At 47.3% G+C, this 22,655-nt stretch overlaps 1 protein-coding gene across 1 annotated transcript in view; it reads right to left on the minus strand.

Moving 5' to 3' along the window:
* Positions 1-6,348: 6,348 nt before the first annotated feature.
* The window catches only part of Fbn3 (fibrillin 3), a 116,351-nt gene continuing 100,044 nt past the window's right edge, over positions 6,349-22,655 (minus strand). The window contains exons 22-32 of the mRNA XM_036166870.1: positions 22,003-22,134; positions 21,744-21,869; positions 20,308-20,514; positions 19,032-19,157; positions 17,627-17,749; positions 16,954-17,070; positions 14,044-14,172; positions 13,824-13,943; positions 11,628-11,862; positions 9,411-9,561; positions 6,349-7,186 (exon numbers count right to left, since the gene is read on the minus strand). Of these exons, the coding sequence (XP_036022763.1) occupies positions 6,863-7,186; positions 9,411-9,561; positions 11,628-11,862; positions 13,824-13,943; positions 14,044-14,172; positions 16,954-17,070; positions 17,627-17,749; positions 19,032-19,157; positions 20,308-20,514; positions 21,744-21,869; positions 22,003-22,134 (1,790 nt within the window). The 3' untranslated portion in view covers positions 6,349-6,862. The remainder of the gene's footprint in view (positions 7,187-9,410; positions 9,562-11,627; positions 11,863-13,823; positions 13,944-14,043; positions 14,173-16,953; positions 17,071-17,626; positions 17,750-19,031; positions 19,158-20,307; positions 20,515-21,743; positions 21,870-22,002; positions 22,135-22,655) is intronic.

Raw genomic sequence — 22,655 nt, forward strand, 5'->3', positions numbered from 1 at the left:
CTGGACTGGACTCAGCAATGTTTCAGCGTGGGCGAGTGAGGGACTCACAGGGCCCCACCCCTCCTTAAGGAGTTATTGGCTGCTAATGATTGCTGGGGGAAAAGGAGTCTTTTTTCCCCAGAAGTGTTGCCGTAGTCCAGTATATAATCCCCCCACCCATGCTCATGCAAGCAACCCTAATTAAATGCAGTGAGTCACACACAGAAGAAAAGAGGTGTGAAAGCACGACAGGGCTTGTTAGGAAGAAGGCATTCAGTGGGAGAGAGAGCACTACAGGAGAATGAGTGTGTGCGTGTGAAAATGGTCAAAATGCACACATATGTGAAATGGTCAAAGAACCAAACACTAAAAAATTTAAAAGCCATTAAAAATGAATTACTTGAGCCGGGCAGTGGTGGTGCATGACCTTAATCCCAGCACTCAGGAGGCAGAGGCAGGCAGATCTCAGTGGGTTCGAGGCCAGCCTGGGCTACAAATCTAGTTCCAGGACAGCCAGGGCAACACAGAGAAACTCTGTCTCAACAACAACAACAATAACCTAATTACCCACCATGATGTCTGGTATGTGGTATGCTCTCAAGATGTTAGTGCCCATACTTTGGATTTACCTGCGATTACACAGGGTTCCTGTGACCTTCTCTTTTTATTCAGCCACTTTTGCTAGATCATTAGCTCCCAGGAATAAGGGAAGTACTTTTCTTATATTTCTTGGTTATCCTTTAGAATGTTATAAAGGCTCTGGGTGATGTAGGATTGGTGTTGCTGAAGGAGTCTTAGTTGGGGTTTCTATTGCAGTGAAGAGACACTATGGCCATGGTAACTGTTCTAAAGGAAACCATTTAATTGGAGCGGCTTACAGTTCAGAGGTTTAGTCCATTATCATCATGGCAGGACATGGCAGCATGCAGGCAGACAGGCAGTGAGCCATCTTGCTAGGTGTAGCTTGAGCATATGTGAGACCTCAAAGCCCACTCCCACAGGGACTCACATCCTCCAACAAGGCCACACCTCCTAATAGTGCCACTCCCTGTGAGCTTATGGGGACCAATTACATTGAAACTACCACAGAGTGTAAGGCAGGATAATCCTAAGCTTGAGGCAAGCCTGGGACCCATAGCAAGGCCCTGTCTCAAAATATAAACAAAGAAATGAAAACTAAACAAAACCAGGACTGAGGACATGGCTCGGCGTGAAAGAGCTTGCTTTGCAAGTATGAGGGTCTGAGTTCAGATCCCCAGAACCAAGTAAGCTGGATGTGATAGTGTGTGTCTGTAGTCCCAGAGCTCCCATGGGGAGACAGGAGAACCCCTGGAAGACCAGCTGTGACTGTAAGCAGCAGTGAACACGAGAACCTGTTTCAAGCAAGGTGTGAGGCAAGGGTTGGTACCTGAGATTGTCCTCTAACCTCCATACTCTTCCTGGAGGGAGGCTCCTTAAGATTCAGAAAGTCAACGGCTCACAAGTGTCAGAGTTCCTGAAACCTACCAGAGGACAGGCCCCTCCCTGCAGTAAGTACTGCTGAGGAGAGCAGACTGACGTCGCTGGGAGGAAAGCTGGTAAGCCTATTCGTTTGTCAAGTTGGACTCTGCTGGTGGTGTTACCTTGACCTCTAGCAGTTCTGTATCTGGGGTGAGGAGAGATCTGTTCGCATCTCCCCAGGAAAAGTGTCACACACCAGGGATGCACCATCTTCCTGGCACATGGATGTGTCTGCCAATCTGGAAACTCTTTGAACCTCACAGTTCAATATTTTTATGGAGGTGTTTCCACACAGCATGATTGATTATTAACTTCACTTTCAAGCCTTCTCTTGTTTGGAGTTCGAGGGGTGGCACAGAAATCTAATCAATGGCTCACTTTTCCTTGTGACCAGCCCTTGACACACAGGAAATTCAGAGCCATACAGGAAACCCTGAGGTCTTTGGAACTCTGTGTCAGGATTTGGGGCCAAAGACCAACTATTAGAATAAAAGTTGCACAGGGGCAGGGATCTAGCCAGCTTAGTAGAGTTGTCGTCCAGCATTGATGACGGACGTCTTGGTTTTCATCTCATTCCTGCATAAACCGGGTGTGGCAGTAGCACTGGACCATCATCCAGCACTGAGGAAGTTGAGGCAGGAGGATCAGGAGTTCAAACTCTTCTTTAACTATACAGGTTTTTGTTTTTTGAGGATGGGTGGGTAAGTTGAGTTTGTGTGTGTGTGTGTGTGTGTGTGTGTGTGTGTGTGTGTGTGCTTGGAATAGAACTCAGAGCCTTGTGTACCTTATCACTTTATCACTGAGCCATCTCAAGCCCTCAGTTCAAACCTATTCTTTTTTCTTTTTGAGATAGAATCTCATTTAGGTCAGGCTGGCCTTATACTCACTGTGCAGTTGAAGATGATGTTTCACCTGATGCTCTTGCTCCACTTCCGGAGTGCCGAGATTGTATATGGCACCACGATGCTCAGTTTATGAAGTGCTGGAGATGGAACCATCATTTCTGCCCTGGTGTGTTTTACGTGTGTGTGTGTGTGTGTGTGTGTGTGTGTGTGTGTGTGTGTGTAGGTGTATATGCACACATGTGTGCATGCTTGTGTATGTGTGTGCAAACTATGGGTATTGCTCTTCAGGACACTATCTGCCTTGGTTTTTTGTTCCTTTTAAAAAACACACATAATGTTTGTATTAATTCTTTAAGAATTCCATACAAACATACAATGTATTTTGATCACATTCACCACCAACTCTTCTCTTTAACTTCTTCAAGACCTACCCTCTCAACATCCTCTTCTCCTTTTCCTTTTTTAAATTTGTATTTTCTGAGTTTATTTGTTATCAAGAATAACAAAAAATTAAAAAAAATATATAGCTGGGAATCTTGGCATCGGCCTTTAATCCCAGGACTCAGAGGGCAGAGGCAGGTGGATCTCTATGAGTTTAAGGCCAGTCTGGTCTACACAGCAAGTTCCAGCCCTTCCATGGCAACATAGTGAGACTCTGTCTCAAAAAAAAAAAAAAAGTTTAAAATGTGTGTGCCACAGCTCATGTGTAGAGGTCAGAGGGCAACTTGCAGGAGTCAGTTCTCTCCTTTCACCATGAAGGTCCTGGAGCTCAAACTCAGGCCCTCAAGCTTGATGGCAGGTAAGTGCCTTCTCCCTGAGCCACCTCACCAGCTACTCTTGGTTTTTATTGATATGGGGTCTCTCATTTGGCCAAGGGATCACCAGTTACCAGTTAGGTTAGGCTGGCCACTTAACCTCTGCTCTGCCTCCTCAGTGCTAGGATTACGGTTGCATGCCACAGTGCATCGTGTCTTCTTCTTCTTCTTCTTCTTCTTCTTCTTCTTCTTCTTCTTCTTCTTCTTCTTCTTCTTCTTCTTCTTCTTCTTCTTCTTCAAGTGTGGGTCCTAGGGATCAAACTCAGGCCCTCACACTTGTTTGGCAAGCACTTTACCAGATGAGCCATCTCTCCAGCCCGATTTTTGTTTTAGAAACAGTGATAGAGGCTGGCCTTCATCTTGGGACCCTCCTGCCTCAGGTTCCTGTTGTATTTTACTGGGAAATGCCCCAGCCTGAGCTGCATCCCTTGTGAGTTCCCTCATCTGAAGATCTGTGCTCCAGTCTTCCCAATAGCTGAATGGATGGCTCCTTGGGGGACGACCCTGGGGCCAGGTCAGGTGTGACCTGACCTTGGACCATTGCTTCCTTACTCTTCATAAAATGGGGGCCCTACTGTATATAGTGCTGGTTTTAGCCCAGGGCTTTGGTGCATGCTAGACAAGCACTCTACAACTGAGTTACACCCTGTGCTCTCTGTCCAAATCTATTTATTCATTGCTGTTGTTGTGGGATGGTAGTGGTGGGTGTGCATACTTTGGAACACAATTTAGGGAGTGTGTTCTCTTCTTTCACTTTGGGGTCTGGGAATTGACCTCAAGTAGTCAGTCTTGTACAGCATACACTTTCTTTGTTTGTTTTTGTTTTTCCAGACAGGGTTTCTCTGTGTAGTTTTGGTGCTTGTCCTAGATCTCGTTCTGTAGACTAGGCTGGCTTCGAACTCACAGAGATCCACCTGTTTCTGCCCCCCAAGTGCTGGGATTAAAGATGTGTACCACCACTACCTGGCCAGCAAACACTTTTATCTACTAAGCCATCTTGCCATCTTGCTGGCCCCTTGGTGTGTATATATGTGTGTGTGTGTGTGTGTGTGTGTGTGTGTGTGTGTGTGTGTGTGTGTATTTAAAACAGTATTTCACTGTGTATCCTTGGCTAGACTGGAACTTGCTATGTAGACCCAGGATGGCCTTGAACTTACAGAGATCTGCTTTTCTCTGTTTGCCAAGTGCTAAAGTGTGTGGGCCACTAGAGGTGTGAGCCACCACATCAGTCAAGGTCCAAATCTTAATCTCAGTGTGTGTGCTGAATTTCTCTGTAAAATTGGTCTGTAAAATGGGGGTCATTATGCTTGCTATGTCCAGATTCTGGGGGAATCTAGACAATGGATGAAAAAGCTTTCTGCCAGCCCTAATGGGATGCCCAGAGGTCACCAGGTCAGGCTTGGAGCAAGGCTAGAGCTCTGGGGCCAGGCACTAGAGACCTGCAGATAGAGGTTTTGGTTATTCAGCTTTACTTCTGCCAGTCTTTGGGAGTGGTGGTGTTTTGAACGAGAATGACTCCCATAGACTCATATGTTTGAGTAATTGGCCTGAAGTTGTGAACTGCTTGGGAAGGATTATGAGGTGTGGCCTTGGTGGAGGATGTACGTCACTGGAGCAGGCTTCCAGGTTTCAAAAGGTTCAGCCATTCCCAGTGTGCCCTCTGCTTCCCGCTGCTGTTCCAGCAGCCATGCCTTGCTCGGCCAACGTGGGTGGTCACATGCCTGTTTTAGTCAGTGTTCTAATCATTGTGAGGAGACACCATGACCACAGCAACTCTTATAGAAGAAAGCATTTAACTGGGGCTGGCTTACAGTTCAGACGTTTAGTCCATTATTGTCATGGCAGGAGCATGGTGGCACATAGGCAGACATGCTGGAGCAGCACACATGCTGGGGGAGTAGCTGAGAGTTCTACATCTAGATCTGTAGGCAGCAGAGAGAGCGCCACTGGGCTTGGGCTTGGCTTGGGCTTGGCTTGGGCTTTTGAAACCTCAAAGCCCCCCAGTGACAGATTTCCTCTACCAAGGCTGCACCTATTCCCACAAGGCCACAATTACTAATCCTTCTCAAATATGCTACTCCTTGATGACGAAACATTCAAATATATGAGCCGATGGGGGCCATTCTTATTTAAACCACCATACCTCCAAACCATAACTCTCAGAATGTAGAGCCAAGCAGATCTCTGTTTTTGAAACCAGCCTGGTCTACAGGGAGAGTTCAGGCCAGCCAGGCATACAAAGTGAGATCCCATTTAAAACAACAACAAACTTTTCTAAAAAAGCAGAAAAGACTAAGGATACAGCTCAGTGATAGAGTGCTTGACTAGCACCTCTACAGTAAAGCTGTGGGTTCAATTCCTACTACTGTCCAAACAAGAACGCAGCAACAGAAACAACACAGAAAACAAAAATCCTAAAACAAATGTTTTCTTTGTAGAGAGCACTACTCTTGGTGGCTTCGAGCCAGGCTTCAGAACTTGGTGTCAGGAAACACACACATACCTACTCCCTAAAACAAACAAACAATCAACCAAACAAAGCCCAAAACTTCAGGCCCTAGCCTGTACTATAAATGGTGATCCCATCAGGCTCCCATACATTCTCTAAACCTCAGTGTCCATGTGATAATATTGCTTTCCTTGGCTAGGCTTGCTGGGGACCAAACATACAAGTATTTGAGAGGTACCCTCCAACTGCAGAGTTCATTATTGTGATGCATATTCCAGCTATTGCATCAGAGCCTGGCACAGTGATTGACAGCATAGTTTCCAGTGCAGCTGCCTGATCCTGGTCATGATGCTCAACTCCTCTGAGCATCAAATGTTGTTCTATCAAATGGGGACTCTGTGGATACTTGCTTATTTTGCAGAGTTTCAAGACAAACAGCAAATAAGCAGAGACCTGAGAAACCATCAGGGCCCTGAGAGGTTTTCACTGTCAGCCTAGTTTGGAGTTTGTGCCACATGTACAGGTGTGATGGTTCCGTGACCCACTCTCTTCCCTATGCCCTGAGATAAAGAACCTTACAGCCAAAGGCCAGGTAGTCCTGGGGCTACACAAGACCAACTTGGCTCTTCCAGCTTCCCCAGGCAGGAGTTGTGTGTGTGTGTGTGTGTGTGTGTGTGTGTGTGTGTGTGTGTGTGTGGCTTTTGTAGGAGGAGATAGCATCTACATATTTGAGAAAACATAGGCAGACTCAACCCCCAAGTCCTTTATTGTTTTCTTCAGTTTCAGTATAAAAGGATCTTTAGAACCGTAGCCCAGGCTCTGGGGAATGAATCTGGTAGTCAAGATGTGGGGGAGAAGGCTTCCCATTTTGATTCTGAGGGGTGACCTCCACACCCATCCTAGTCACTTTGTTCCCATGTCCCACCAACACCCTTGGTGAATCATAGTGCAGTCTTGAAGCTTAAGCTTGAGGAAGACAAGGCGCAGTGAACATTAGGGGCCCCTCCTGCTGACCCTGGTTGTGGGGTGGAGGGGTGAGTGTTGTGACTTCTAGCTGAGTCCAGGAGAGATTGAGGTATTGCCCCGCCTCAGATGGGATCACCTGGTGGGCTTGCATAGGCTGGGTTCATCTGAGGTCATAGTGTAATGGTCCACTCTTCCTGAGTTTTGAGGTTCAACTTGGTCAGCCATTGTTCCCGAGATCAGTTCTAGCCAGTTCCAGAATCTCCACTTTCAGATGTCATGGGAACTCTAGATGCACTGAAGCTTCTCTGCTACAGCAGCTGGAATTGGACTGTTAGCCGCAAGGCTCGCTTGGCTGGCCCTGGTTGGGCCTGAGCTCCTGCCACACTCACCACCTCCAGCTGGTATTTCCCTCGTCTTGGTCTCCCACGGCCCAGGTGCAGGGAGCTGAAGCCATCCAGGTGATTCATGCAGAAGAAACCATGGTTGTTGCCTCTGGCAATAATATAACGGATCTGGCCTCCCAGACTCTCAAGAGCTGGTCGAAATTCTAAGATATGCTTGACTTGGCCAAGGTGTGAGATGTACAGGCTCAAGGTCAAGGGGACTTCCGTGTCAAGGGTAGCCAGGCTCACCTAGGAGGAGGGACCAAGTAAACTGTCAGAGACTGTGTAAATAAGGATGCAAGTGGGTAGGGGAGGAAGCTGTCATGTATGCTTGTTTCCTGGCTTCTTTGTCTAGTCATCTATGTAGAATGCCAAAATCAGCTAAGGCTGAGAACATAACAGCAAAGGCTAAATCTGGTTCTTTGATGGAAAAAAGAAAACCCCAGAGGAGAAAGACTGAGGAGACGGCTCAGGTAATAATGTGCTTGTGGTAAAAGTCTCAAGACCTGAGTCCAGATCCCTAGTACCCACGTAGAAAGCTGGGTGTGCTGGCACATGCCTATAGTCTCACTGGAGGGGCAGGGAGAGTAGGATCCCAGGGGCCTGCTAGCCAGTGGTATAATCAAATGGTGAGCTCCAGGTTTAATGAGAGACCCTGTCTCAAAAACAGTAAGTGGATCTGGGTCTACAAGTTGGCTCAGCAGGTGAAGGAGCTTGCCATCAAACCAGAGGACCAAAGTTTGATTCTCTAGAACCCCATGGAAAAGAAGAATCAGTTCCTGCCAGTTGTTCGCTGACTCGCACATCCGTGTCATGTGCAGACATACAATCACCACTACCTCCAAATAAACACATTAAAAAATTTTAAAAAGGCGGAGAAAAATTGTAAGATAGTGGTGTTGTCTTCCTGTCTTCAGCACGTGTACGCATGTGCATGTCTCTCTCCCTCTTGCTGTGTGTGTGAGAGAGAGAGATGCATAGACACACACACACACACACACACACACACACACACACACACACACACACCGATACCGACAAATATAAACATACCAAAAACAAAACAAATAAAAAAGCAACAGTTAGGGGATTAAAGATTTGCCTTGAAAACCCAGCAAACAGGTCAGGCAGAGACCTAAGGTGGTTCAAAGGCAGCCTAGGTGACTGGTGTTATAACCAAGGGCATTTTTCCCCCCAACTGCCCCCCCAATCTCCAAAAAGATGCCAGAATCTACGGACTTACAAACAGAATACTCAGCTAGGTCAGAAAGAGAGCAAGGAGAGGCCCCAGAAGAGCCTTCCGCTGGCTTCTATTGTACTTCCTGTATCTGGCTCTCTCTGAGAGGACCCTGTGTACAGATGACAAGTCCTTCTTTATTTGAGCTCTTCTGAAGTGCCTTCATGGTCCTGGCAGCAGGACAGTAAACCAATGGGTCTCAATGGCAGGCCACCCCAGGCTGGATGATGTATTTGATTCCACAAAGGGTTATCTGTGCTTACCCCCACCCCCACCCCCGTGGGTTGTGCTGTGTCTGTTTCACCTCATTTACATGCCTGAGGAGTGACCTGCTGTTACTTTTGAGAGAAAGCTATTTCAGTCTCTCTTCCCTGGTTCTGGGAAAGCTTTCCTTTCTGAGGAGCATGGCTCAGACATATGCTCTTATTGACACCTCCTGGCAAACAGTGGTATTACAGGCAAAGACACTGTGCTGCCCTCTCTCCATAACGTGCTGTGTCCATCCCAGGACACTTGGCAACCATTCTACTCTCAGTGAAAATCAAGGGCTGGCAGTAAATGTGGGATAATTCCTACAGGGAAGGTTTTTTTCTTAAAGGAAAAACTAACTGAAGAAAACAGAAGATAAAGTAATCCATAATAGATTCATAGTAGCTAACTATATGTTGAAAGTCTATCAGACCTAACATGTCCATCCCACTCTGGCTTTATTTTTCTCTGTTGCATGGATCATTTTTTTTTATATGTTATAAAAATGCTATGTTTTCCTTAATGATTCCCCCCACTTAATCAGAGTATCGTGAGGGCAGGAGCTCTTTTTCTCTCCATTTGCTTATTACAGATTGCTTAGAATCTGTCCAGAAGGAGACTTAACTGTCACAGGAATGAGGTAAAGTGCCCAAAGGTATAGGAAAGTATAGAAGATCCAGTCAGGCACCATGCTATGAGGAAGAAGCTGAGAAGAAAAGTAGTCTAATGGTTGCCTGATTTTCTCTTCCTTTTTTTGAGACAGAGTCTCATGTACCTTAGGCTAATCCCAAACCACTAAAGAGCCAAGGATGTATAGTTTTATGCAGTGCTGAGGTTTGAACCTAGGACCTTGTGCATGCCAGGCAAGTCATTTACCAGCTAAGCTATACTTCTAGATCTAGAGTTCTCTCTTGAGGGATCACAGCCTCCTTCTGATACCCTCAGATAGCACCTTAGTTGGTCCACCCAGTGTAGTCCCCATGGCACCTGATGACCTCCTTGGGTGCTGCGTCTTGGTCGGTGCTGAGGGGAGAGGCCATTGATCTTGCATTCATAGCAGGCTTCAGGTGAAAGTGATTCTTCCTCATCTGGGGTGGCCTGAGATCCAGAGCTGAACCCAGGGCTAGAGATGCAGTGTCTGGGCCAGATGGTATGGGGGAAACGGTCAGAAGCAGGCTGGTGGCACCTCACCCACCATCTCCCATCATCCCTTATTCGGAGCCACAGGCACAGACACCATCATGCAAATGTGATGTGTGTGTGTGTGTGTGTGTGTGTGTGTGTGTGTGTGTGTGTGTGTTGGCACAACTGTGTATGTGCATGTGTGCAACCTACTGGAGGGATATGTGTGTCCCTTGGTTTACCTGGACATTGGTGTGAACATAAGAATAGGATGATGTACATGCAATGGAATAGAAGGATGTATCTGTGTATGTCCAGAAACATGTACATTTGGGAGCGTGTATATATGGAAGACAATGTTCACATACACCTGTGCTCACTGGGATGCATGAACCTATATGAGTGGGATTGTAATGTGAGTATAGTAAGCCCTCCTTATGCACAAGCACAGTCAACCCTCTGTATCTAGAAGTTCTGCATCCTCATATTCAACTGGTTATCCAAGGACTGAAGATGGTTACAGTGTTGTGATCTTTTATGTATTTAGACCTGTCTTAGTTACCTCCCTTCTGAACATTTAGAGACTTTTTTCTTTGTTAATATTCCATTAACAAAACAGTGCAACAGTTACATATACCAATTTATATTGTATTAGGTGTTACAAATTATGCAGAGATGATTATTTACTTTCAAGATTGGGTCTCATGTAATGAAGAGGGAGTTTGTAACCTCAAACTTGCTATATGGTCCTCTTGCTTGTACCTCCCAAGTGCAGTGATTATAGGCATATGCCACCATGACTGGTGTACACAATACTGAGGATCAAACCCAGGACTTTGTATATACTAGGCAAGCATTCTACCCACTGAGTGACATTCCCAGCCTTTGATGATTTAGAGTATATGGAGGAATGTGTGTAGGTTCTGTGCAAATATCATGTCATTTTATATAAGGGACTAGAACATCCTTGCATTTGGGCATCCATGAGATGGCGATGAGGTTATTGTATAGCAATTTTCTTGTGTTGATGAAGCATTCTGTCCTTGAGGAAGGTTCCATAAGACACAGGAAATAAACAACTCATATGTTTCAGGAGGTTGCTAAAACTTATTAGATGCACAAGACCTCCACCCCCCACCATGGTTATATAAGCAGTAAGGAACACTGAGAAGACTCCTGTTAGGGTGCCTGTAAATCTTGCAGTGAGCTCCAGGATTCCAGATTCCCTGAGTAATTACCCATGCTAGGTGGGCCTGCTTTCTTTCTTCCTTTTAAGATTTATTTATATATTTTATGTATATAGGTGTTTTTCTGCATGCATGTCTGCACACCAGAAGAGGAAATTGGATCCCATGGGACTACATTTAAGATGGTTGTGAGCCACCACGTGGGTGCTGGGAATTAAATTCAGGACCTCTGGAAGAGCAGCCAGTGCACTTAGATGCTGAGCCATCTCTCCAGCACCTGGGCTTTCGCGATGTAATTTCCTCTGGGACAGCTATGTTTCTATAGATAACCTCTCACCCACACTCCTACAAGTAACCCATTGGTTAGTAGTAAACTTACTGGTTCACCAAGTTGGAATTTAATGGTATCATTACTCTGATCAGTTGTTATTTCTGAATCTGGGGTGAGGAGATGTTTGTTCATGTCTCTCAGGACTCGTGCCACATAAGGGGGCACAGATGCAATTTTCCATGGATATGGAGACAGGATTTATTTCTGTGTGTGAAGGTTCATGTGTGCTTGAATCCTGAATGGCCCCTGAGTATCTCCAGGTGGTGGGCACACACAAGCCTGAATGTAAAGTGAGATAATGACATAGGTCTGTACTCGTGCACACTGGCATTTATGAATGACTTGGGCTTGTTGGACAGACTTGAGTGTGTTGACAGTTATGGATCAGAGCTGTGCACAGATACTGCCTATGTCCAGTTCTCTGTGTATGCATGTAGGCACCTACATACACAGGCAGATGGAGCTTTGCTAATGGATTCTGTGTGTATATGAGTCCAATGTTCATGATCAGGGCATGAAGAATGTGCCCACTATACTCTTGCCCATCCCACTCGAGCCTCTTACCCTTGTCCAGCCCGGAAGTAGCCTTGGGGACAGCCACACAAGAACCCACCATGTGTGTTGGCACAACCATAACTACAGGGGTTGCTTTGCTCTGCACACTCATCCACATCCTGGCAGCCTCCAAGGTCCTGATTGAAATTGAAACCAGAGGGGCAGACACAGTGGAAACTGCCAAGCGTATTGTAGCAAGAGGCACTACCACAAGCTGTGGGTGATAAGGCACACTCATTTTCATCTGTAGGCAGAGAGAAGAGGAGGGACAGAATGGAAGAAACCTTGTATGCCTGGAGCCTTTCACCTGAACACACACTACTCTGTTCTGCACCCATGGCAGACATTACTAATCAATCACAGTACTCTTTACTGTGTAAAGCTTCCAGTAAACTCATTAGTAGTTCTCAAACTCTGTCTATCTTCCTTCATCCACTGCATATTATACTCCTGGCCCTTATAGCATTTCTCAAAATTTCCCCTATATCCTAAGTGGTAGGTTAGTCTAGAACAAGCTTTCTTATGTGGGGCCAAGTCATTCTGTGGTAGGATCAAGAACTGTAGAATATTGAGCAGTATCCTTAGGCTTTGCCTATGATACTAGGAGCACCTCATCCCCTACCTGCTATATTCACAATAAACACCACTAATCAACCACAATACCCTTTATTGTGCAAAGCCGCCAGTGAGCTTGTCAGAAGCCCTCAGACGTCCGTCTTCCTCTCTCCTCTGTCTATTATCCTCCCTCACAACTTCCAGCCTCTGTTGCAAAGCCTGTGAGAGCTGAGGAGAAGTCACAGGTCTCAGGAGAACAAGTGGATTCCACAAAGGTAGAGGGTAAAGAGATGTATCTATCTATATCTACATATATATCTTATCTATATCTATATCTATCTATCTATCTACACACGTACACATGTATGTAACACAGTTCATGAAAACAGAGGTCAGGGATTTGGAAGCGAGCAAAGGAGGGGTATATGAGAGGGTTTGGAGTGAGGAAAGGATGAGAGAAATAATTTAATTATATTATAATCAAAGACAAAAAAGACAGACCATGGGAGAAATGTTGAAAGTGATAGAGATGAGGTTGTTGATAGGAAAGTCTGCCGCAGCAAAAATATGGGGAAGTTGTGATACAGAAGGCAAGTTCTTTAACTCAAGAGCCTCTGAAATTGCTATGGTGAAGACACAGCATGTGTGTCTTGAGAGGCATTGCTGTACTCATAGCAGACATGACTGATAAGCCACACCATTCTCTCCATTGCATCTATGGCAGGCATTGCTAACCCATCACAGCATTCTTTCTGTTGCACACTTGGTAGACATTGTTAATCAATCCCAGTCTTTTGGTGCTACACTTTTTCCAGCTAGTCAGGCCATCACCCTGTAACAAATGGACTTGAACACTATGCCATGTTTGTTCAGCAGTTCAATGACTTCCCAGTGGTCAACCTTTTAGGCTGGCCCATTTGATTTATAAATGGACCAGCTTGTCATAACATCTGCAGGGGAAAAGATTCCTACTTGTCTGCTCTGGAAAGATTCTGGTGGGTGCTTGGCTGTGGTGATATATTGTGTACCCTAATAAAATTTGTCTGAAGATCAGAGAAAAGAACCAGCCACTAGATTAAACATAGATGCCAGGCAGTGGTGGCACATACCTTGAATCTCAGCACTTGGGAGGCAGAGATCTGTCTGGATCTCTGTGAGTTCATAGCCACCCTGCACTACGTGAGATTGACTCAGTTGAGGAGGGGAACAGAGCCAGGCAGAGGCGGCACACACCTTTAATCCCAGTGCTTGGGAATCACATGCCTTTAATCCTAGCACTAGGAAGAAAGTAATATGGCTGGGTGGATAAAGATATATAAGGCATGAGAAGACAGGAACTAAAGCTTTTTGGCTGAGAGCCTCTTTTCGGCTGGAACCCTTTTGGCTAGAGGCTTTTTGGCTGAAGCTTTTCAGATGGGAAGCCCTCCTCAGCCAGACTCCTATCAGCTGAGGACTCAGAGACATTCAAACAGAGAATTCATGGAGTTGGCAAGGTGAGACAGGGCAGTGGCTTGTTCCTTTGTCTCTCTGATCTTTCAGCATTTACCCCAGCATTTGGCTCCTGTTTTTATTATTATTATTATTATTATTATTTTAAAACCTATTAGATTTTGTGTTACACTTGGCTTCCTCCCAGCCCTTGCCACTCACCCACACACTGGGCCCACTGGGCATGCTGGGTGAAGCCTTGGGGACAGTTGCAGCGGTAACCACCTAGCTCATTTTGACAGCCAAACTGGCATCGGTGGGGCCTGTCACATTCATTTATATCTGAGACACAGAGAAAGAGGGAAAAAAGAGGGAGAGAAGATTGGTGGGTGGTTCTTGGGATCATCCCCCAGACTGAGAACACACTCAGACTCTACTTCACCTTCACAGCTGTGGCCAGAGCTGTCCAGGATGAAGCCTCTATGACACTCACAGTAGAAGCTGCCTGGGGTATTTTGGCAGTGTCCATGGGTACCACATAGGCCAGGTTGGGCCAAGCACTCATCGTTATCTATAGAGGACAGAGAACGGGTAGGGTTGCTTTGTGGTTAGGGATGAATATGAAGGGCTATCATGCTGGCGTTGACACTACACCGTGTGGCTTCAGAGGAGCCACTCCTGTTCTGTGGTGGTTTCCTCCTCTGTGAAATGAGATAAGAATAGTTCCTAGCTCACAGAATTGCAGCCAGTGTTTGTGGTACTGCACGTGAAGTGCTTTGCTTGGAGTGTTAGGAAGGTTCCCAGGAATCCACAAGGAGGACTCCACCATAGACTACTGGCAATAGTCGAGAGGGTGCCTGAGCTGGCCTACTCTGGTGATCTGATGGCGGAATACCCTAACTGTCATCAGAGAACCCTCATTCAGTGACTGAAGGAGGCAGATGCAGAAATCCATGGCCGGGTTCCAGGCAGAGCTCTGGGAGTCCAGTCGATGAAGAGAGGAGGGATTCTATGAGCAAGAGATATCGAGACCATGATTGGAAAAAGTGCAGAGACAACCAGCCAAACAAGTGGAAGCGCAGAAACTGTGGACCAGTAGCTGGGGAGCCCCCATGGGACTGGACTGGACCCTCTGGATGGGTGAGACAGTTGTTTGGCTTGAACTGTTTAGGGGGCCCTCAGGCAGTGGGACTGGGACCTGTCCCTAGAGCATGAGCCGGCTTTTTGGAGCCTGGTGCCTTGGTGAGACACTTTGCTCAGCCTTGGTGCAGGGAGGAGGGGCTTGGACCTGCCTCAGCTGAATGTGCCAGGCTCTGCTCTGCTGACTTCCCATGGGGAACCTTGCCTTGGAGGGGGTGGGAATGGGGGGTGCATTGGGGGGAATGTTGGGGGGCGGGAAGAGGGAGGACAGAGGAATCTGTGGTTGGTGTGTGGAGTGAGTGGAAAACCTCTTAATAAAAAAATTATTATTGGGGAAGGGCTGAGGGGAAGGTGGGGGTGGGGGCGGGAGGGGGGAGGACAGGGGAACCCATGGCTGATGTATAAAATTAAAACACAATTATAATAAATAACAAAAAAATTATTATTAAAAAAGTGCTTTGCTTGAAATGAGAATTCAGTGGATTTATCCATGAGAGCGTTTACGACAGTTTCTGCTATGAGAGTCAGATATTACCAAAACCAGGCTGAGGATGTAGCTTAGTGGCAGCATGTTCTCCTGAAATCCCCAATACTATTTTAGAAAATATTACCAAACCCTTATGCAGTCAGACGTGTTGCACAGGCCCATAATCTTAACTACTTAGGGGCCTGAGGCTGGAGGATCACAAGTTCAAGGCCAGCTAGGTCAATTTAGTGAGACCCTGTCTCAAAATAAAAAGCAAAATGAGGGTCTGGGCAGCCGGCTCAGTCCGTTTAGTGCTTTCTGTAGAAGTGTAAGGACCTGAGTGCAGTCTCCAGAACCAGATATGGTGTTTGCCATTATCCACAGAGACAGGTGGTCCCTGGGGGCTGGGCAGCAGTTCATCCTAATCAACTAGCCCTGGTTCCTAATGAGAGACACTGTCTCAAAAAATAAGGTGGGGGTGGAGCTGGGGAAACAGCTCAGTGGTTAAGAGTCATTTTGTCTGCTTTTCTAGAGGACCCTGGTTCAATTTCTGAAGCCAAGCAGATAACTATAGTCTGTAACTCCAGTGTTCTCTGCCCGTGGCCCCTGCAAGCACTAAATGTGTGTGATACACATACATACATACATACATACATACATACATACATACATACATACAGGCAAAGCATCCATACTCATGAAATAAAAATAAGAAAAAACTCAGGTCTGGTGGTTGTGGAGCACTCGGGAGGCAGAGGCAGGTAGATCTCTGAGTTCAAGGCCATTCTGGTGTATAGAGTGAGTTCCAGGACAGTTTTGAGAAACTCTATCTCAAAAAAACAAAAACAAAAACAAAACAAACAAAAACACCAAGAAAAAAGTAAACCTCAAATAAAACAAAACAAAAACTCCAACAAGGTGTGTGTGTGTGTGTGTGTGTGTGTGTGTGTGTGTGTGTCTGCTTCTGTGTGTGTGCATGTGAAGGCCAGAAGAGATTGGCCTCAGGTGTCTTGCTCAATCACTTCACCTTTTTGTTGAGCGTTTCTCATGGAACTTGGGGCTTATTTATTTGGTTGGACTGGCTGGCCCTCAAGGCCCTGGGATCCTACTTTCTGCACCCACCCCACCCCAGGAGTGCCTAGCTTTTAATGTGAGTGATGGGGATCTGAACTCAGGTCCTCATAGCTTGAGCAGCAAGCCCTTTTTGCAGACTGACACATCAGTTCCAGGCCCATCTGCTTATCAGTCTACTAGTCTAGGGACATCATTGCCACAGCTGGTGCTAGCTAAGAGGGTTGGGGGAGGGGGCTGAGTGTTCTCCTTGGCTGGGCTGGCACCAGAGGGAGTTCTAGTCCCCACAGGCCCAGAAGACACTAAGAGGCAGACAGCTTTGTGGCTTTGCCTTCTGAACTACTTTCTCCAGTGTAAACTTCCAAGTTTGGGAAACGTCCTGGGAAAGCTCAATAAGAGAGACCCAGCAGGGGTGGATCACGGGGAAGGGGAGAAGTGCTGGGCCCAGACCAGAGGGATTTCTGCGGGTAGCCCTCCCATCTCCCTAGGGTGATGAAGAAGGTTCTAGATGTCACCAAGAGGCGTGTGTCCAGGGACTGTGTCTAATCACCCCCTGTCCTCCCGGTCTGACACATGCGGAGTGCTTGACATTGCTTTTATCTCACAGACAGGTGAGGGGCAGGGTTGTAAGGGTTGTGTTGCGGAGCCGGCTGGGTCGCAGACAATACAACTCACCGAAACAAGCCTGCCGGCGTTGTGTGAAGCCAGGGGGGCAGCGGCAAGTGAAGGCGCCTATGGTGTTGACACAGACGAACTGGCAGTTGTGCTGTCTGGAGGCACACTCATCCAGGTCTGCAGCACAGGGGAGTTTCCAGGGGTCAGAGGGCGGGGCTCAAGGGTGGAGCTTAGCCAGAGGACTCAGGCCAAGGGGACAGTGCTCAGAGGAACGTGGGGATGACAGGCTTGAGGGTGTGTGGATATGCGGTGGCTTTAGAGGGTGGTTTGAGAGGAAGTTTCCCAGGCTGGGCTTGAGGAGGGTGTTCAAGGCTGGGACCATAAGGGACCGGCCAAGGGGGCAGGGCTCAGAGGGGATCTGAGGGAGAAAGCGCAACGGTGGGCTTGGGTGTAGGTAGAGAGTGGGAAGTAGGTTGGAGGGCTTGCTCAGGGGGTAGGCTTGATAGGTAATAGCTCAAGGACAGGGGTCCAGGGGATAACCATGAGTGGGACCTAAGGGTCCGGGCTCAGGGGTGGGGCCTGTGATTGCTCTCGCCACTCCAAGCAGGGTGCTCTTGCCACTGATGGAGTGGGAAGGGAGATATCCTGGCTGTGGTGGGGTCAACTCTATGCAGCTGAGAGTGTCTTGAGACCAACAGTGGACGGGGTCGATCGAGGGAGGGAAGGACATCACCTTTGCAGGTCCTGAGATCTTCCTCCAACAGGTAGCCACGTGGGCAGGCGCACAGAAAGGTACCCTCTGTGTTTTTGCAGAGGAAGGAACACGGCTGGGGGTCCTGGCTGCACTCATCCACATCTAGATGAGATGGCAGGGCATGAGGAGACTCACACAGACATGCCCAGGGCTTGATGGGGGCCTCACAGGCTGGGACCCCTGCTCAGACTCTGGTGATCTGAAATTGTGGGACTACTTAAGTTATTTCATTTTTATTATTAAACTTTATTTCTTTACTTTTTTGTTTTCATGAGATAAGGTCTCACTGGGTAGCCCAGGCTGGCCTGGAACTCACAGAGATCCACCTGACCCTGCCTCCTCAGTGCTGGGATTTAAAGGTGTGGGACACCATGCCTGTCCCTAAAACTGTTAATGGCATTTACTTATTGTCTGTGTATATAAGGGGGTACACATATTTGACAAGTGTGCACGTGGAGGTCAGAGAACAACTTGCAGGAGTTGGCTCTCGCCTCTCACATTTGGGTGCCAGGTTTTGAACTCAGGTCCGCAGGCTTGGCGGCAAGCATCATTACCCACTAAGGCATCTCAGTGGCCCTGTTTTCTATTTTTATACAGTGTTGAGAATCAAACCCAGGTTTTTATGTTGGCACATGACAGGAAAGAACTCCACACCCCACTCACACTTTTTCCAATATAAGCCAGATAGTTAATAGAGTACCTGTGGACTCAGCAATGGAAAATATTTTTTGGGAAAAAAGTGTCTGTACTGAATATTCAGATTATTTTCTTTCTAGTTTTCCAAATAGTACACGCACAACTGCTACACTGTATCAGACTTCATCAATACTGAAGAGACACAGTGCATTAGCATTTATGGTACATTGTAATAGAGATGAGAAATCATATAGAAATGATAATTTTATTTTATTTAAAATGAAAGAAAGATTTTGTGTGTGTTTGTATGGATGTTTTGCCTGCACACATGTATGTGTGTACCTTCTGTGTGCCAGGTGCCTGAAAGGTCAGAAAGGATGTTGGGTCTCCTTGAACTGGAGCTACAGACGGTTGTGAGCTGACATATGGGTACTGGGAATCAAACTCTGCAAGAACAGCTGGAGCTCTTAACTGATAAGCTATCCCTCCAGGTCCTATTTCATTTTAGAGACAGAGTTTCAATATGTAGCAGAGTCTGGCCTAGAACTCACAAAGTAGCCAAGGCTAGCCTTTAGCTCACTGCAAGCTTCCTGCCTCAGCCTCCCATGCACTAGGATTGTAGGTATGAACACCTAGCAAGATGGCTTAAACATTTTTAGGATGTAAATATGGGAAAGAGGAAATGGGGGCTACAGGCTTTTTACAGAAACATAACTGGACCAAAGGTAGGGGGTGGGGCTTGGCTCACCCATGCAGGCAGTGGCAGTGGCATCTGGTGTATACCCAGCATGGCAGTCACAGTGGAAGGAGCCAATGCTATTGATGCACTCGCCATGGGGGCACAGGTCAGCAAACATGTGACATTCATCCACATCTAGGAACAAGCAGAGCAGGACAGAGGTTGGCTGGCTATCTTGCTATCTTGATCCTAAAGCACACCTTCTTCTCTACCCACAAGCCCCCTTCCCAGTGGTAAGTCCAGTCTTCCTTGCCTTAACTCTGACCACATGGATGCCATCCTTGGGCTATGGGTCAGTCCTGAGCCAGCAAAATTGCTGATAGAGCTTCATTCTACTGAGTACACACACACACACACACACACACACACACACACACACACACGCATGCACGCACACACGCACATGCACACACACATATACATACAAATAAACAAACATACATATACCTGTACACACACAGATATACATACATACACACATACATATATACATACATACATACACAAATAAACACATACGCACATGTACCTCAGTTTCAGCCTAATCAGCAAACAGCAATACTTCCTCAGGGCCAAACAGCAACACACATACTCAGAAGGACTCATAAACACGTATAGCACCTTACTTCAGCCACACCCCCAGATGCTGCTGCAGAATCTTGAGTCACAGGGACATGCATCCAACCCAGGGCTCCTTAGTCCCCCAGGCACACTGAAAATAGGCACTTCTGAGGTCCGGCCATATCATTGCTGTTTACTCAGGATAACCATTTCACCCTTAGTGATATACCTGGTCAGACTCACACTCGTTCACAGATATGCATGTAGTCATGGACCTACCCTTATAAACTTGGTAGAATTCATTAACACCTGACAGGCTCACTCTCCCACACAGTTTTCTAGTTCATGTGATGAATTGTTCACAAAGTCCAGTAGCCCCCGTGCCCAGGAGCAACACAACACTCTTTAATAAGCTTTCACACACAGAGGATACAAACCAGCTCGTACACATGTACATTAAAAAGCTTTCTCAGAGAGCACATTAATAGGGTCTGCCATGCACATTAACAAGCTTGTACACACCACAAACAAGTAACACACACACATACCTCTTGCCATGTCTGCTCACTAGGCTACTGCAGTTCATGCATGCACAGGGAAAATACTGTTCTTGTTCTTGCATCTGCTAGCACACTGGCATCCACACACATGCACAAGCACACAGAGTAGCTCACACCATTGCAGCACAGCCACATAACTTCAACACGACCTCAAGGACACTCACCTTGGCCCTCGGTGCTGTAGCCCTTGCCGTGGGGGCAGAGCTTCCTGTAGGCGGAGGTGCCAGGCAAGGGACAGAGCTCACAATGGGGGCCCCAGCCCCGGCCACCCCCGCAGCAGCACATGACTCTGGGCACAGCCTCACCACTGCTTGACTGACTCTGGCACATGGCCTGTAGCACCTCAGAGAAGCAGAGCCCCTGCCGGATATCTGCAGAGAATTGGTAGGAAGGGTGGGCAGAAAAACTGCTTTGCTCAGGACCTCCTTCTCTGTGGAGCCTAGCAGCCAGGCATATGAGTGTAAGGCGGGGGCATCTTCCCATTGGCATTGGACACTGTAAAACACCCTCAAATGGGTTAGGCAACACTCATTTGCCTCAATGGACTGAGGCAAAAGCTACCCACCCACCCAAATGTCAGTGTTAGCTCTGGGATAGGTTATGAAGGCTGGGTAGCCTCTGTGGAGGGCAGTGTCTTTGGCCACAGTAAGAAAGAATAATTAAAGGGTAGCAGGGAAGCAGGGGGACAGAGCAGGAAGAGATGATGTTTGGGATAGAACAACAGGGATAGAGGAGAAAAGTATCAGGGCTGATGAGATGGCTCACTTGCTGCCAACCCTGATGACCTGAGTTTGATCCCTAGGACCCACAAGGTAGAAAGAAAGAGCCAACCTCCACACATATACCATGGCACACTGGGCACAATGGTCCCTGAACCCTCAACACTGATAACAAATAAAGTATAATTAATTAGAATAAAAAATAAGATCAGGGATAGGTGGGAAGTGAGGGCTAAATACAGACGGGAAGGTTCTCTGCTGGTCACTCCATAAAGCCAAGTCAGGATATTCCAGTCACTGAGATGGGGTTGCAGGCAAAGATGCTGAGTTGGCTTTGGGGTAAGCTATAGTGTTGGGGTTTGGGAATGAGGTATCTAGAAGATACATAACATCTGGCCTGAAGCTAGGGGATGTACATTATCCATGGGGAGGAGAGAAGAGGATGTGGATGGGAATGGACAGGTGCCTAACACAGAAGGTACTGTTAAGGTCATCTGCTGGGTTCAGTTCTTAGGTTGTTGTGGGAAACCCACAGAGAGATCATTCTGGGGGTTGGGGATTTAGCTCAGTGGTAGAGTGAGCGCAAGGCCCTGGGTTTGATCCTCAGCGAGAGAGAGAGAGAGAGAGAGAGAGAGAGAGAGAGAGAGAGAGAGAGAGAGAGAGAGAGAGATCATTCTGAGGTGATGCCTCTGGGGTCAGAGAAGTCACGGAGGGGGATGGGAAAGAGGAGGGAGAGGACAAGGAGGAATTGGCTCTTCTATGGAGCGTGTACAGGCTCGTGCATCTATATTGATAATGGTACAGCAATTCCCTCCATGCCCCGTCAGTGTTCCTGACCTCCCAAGTCTCTGTTCCCCTTGCTTGTTCCTGGTTACACTCACCACGGCACTCAGTGAGGGTGGAGCTGGGATGGAAACCCTCATCACAGTTACACTGGAAGCTTCCCACTGTGTTGATGCAGCGGCCATGGGCACAGAGGCTGGGCTGGGACTGGCATTCATCCTCATCTGAGATGGGAGGGATGAAGCGGGCCGGAGGGGGAGGCCAAAGCCACCAAGCCAGTTGCCCTTGAAAGTTCCCCTTTCACTTTGAACTCTCCCCTCCATGTAGCTTTCCCTGTGCCCTGGAAGTACCACGTACCTGTGCAGTCCTCCCCAGAGGGCTGGGGCTGCATGCCAGGCGGGCAGATGCAGACGTAAGTGCCAATGAGGTTTTTGCACAGCATGCCCCGGGTGTGGCAATCCTGAGACCCATCTGCACACTCGTCCACATCTTTGGATGACCAGGGATAGTGGGTAAGTCAAGGCCATGCCTTCCACAGCTTGGTTCCAGATGGGAGGAGCCTAGATCCCACCCCCTAACAGCCATGATGGGTCAAGGTGTCCCCCAGAAGCTCATAAATTACAAACTTAATTCCTAAAGTTTTATGGTGATGGTCTTTAGAGCTGGGAGTGATAGGACTAGACAAGGTCATGACAATGGGGGGCTCCTATGATGGTGTCAGTGGTGTTATAAGAACAGACCTGATTTAGCACCTTGATCTGTCTTGCTTTGTGCCTTACTGTGAGGCCACTTGGAGACCCTCACCACTAGCACCAGGTGTGCATATCCACACACATGCAAGAAGGCAGAGGAGGCTGTCACATATCCTGTTCTGTCACACTCTGTCTTATTTCCTTTAGATAGTCTAGTTCAGTCAAGTCTGAACCCAGAGCTAACCTGATAGCCAGCAAGCCCCATGGATCCTTCTGACTTTGCAGTGCTGGAATTAAAGGCCTTCATGTGGTCACACC

The sequence above is a fragment of the Onychomys torridus genome, chromosome 17 (genome assembly GCF_903995425.1).
Source record: "Onychomys torridus chromosome 17, mOncTor1.1, whole genome shotgun sequence".
Classification (NCBI taxonomy): Eukaryota; Metazoa; Chordata; class Mammalia; order Rodentia; family Cricetidae; genus Onychomys; species Onychomys torridus.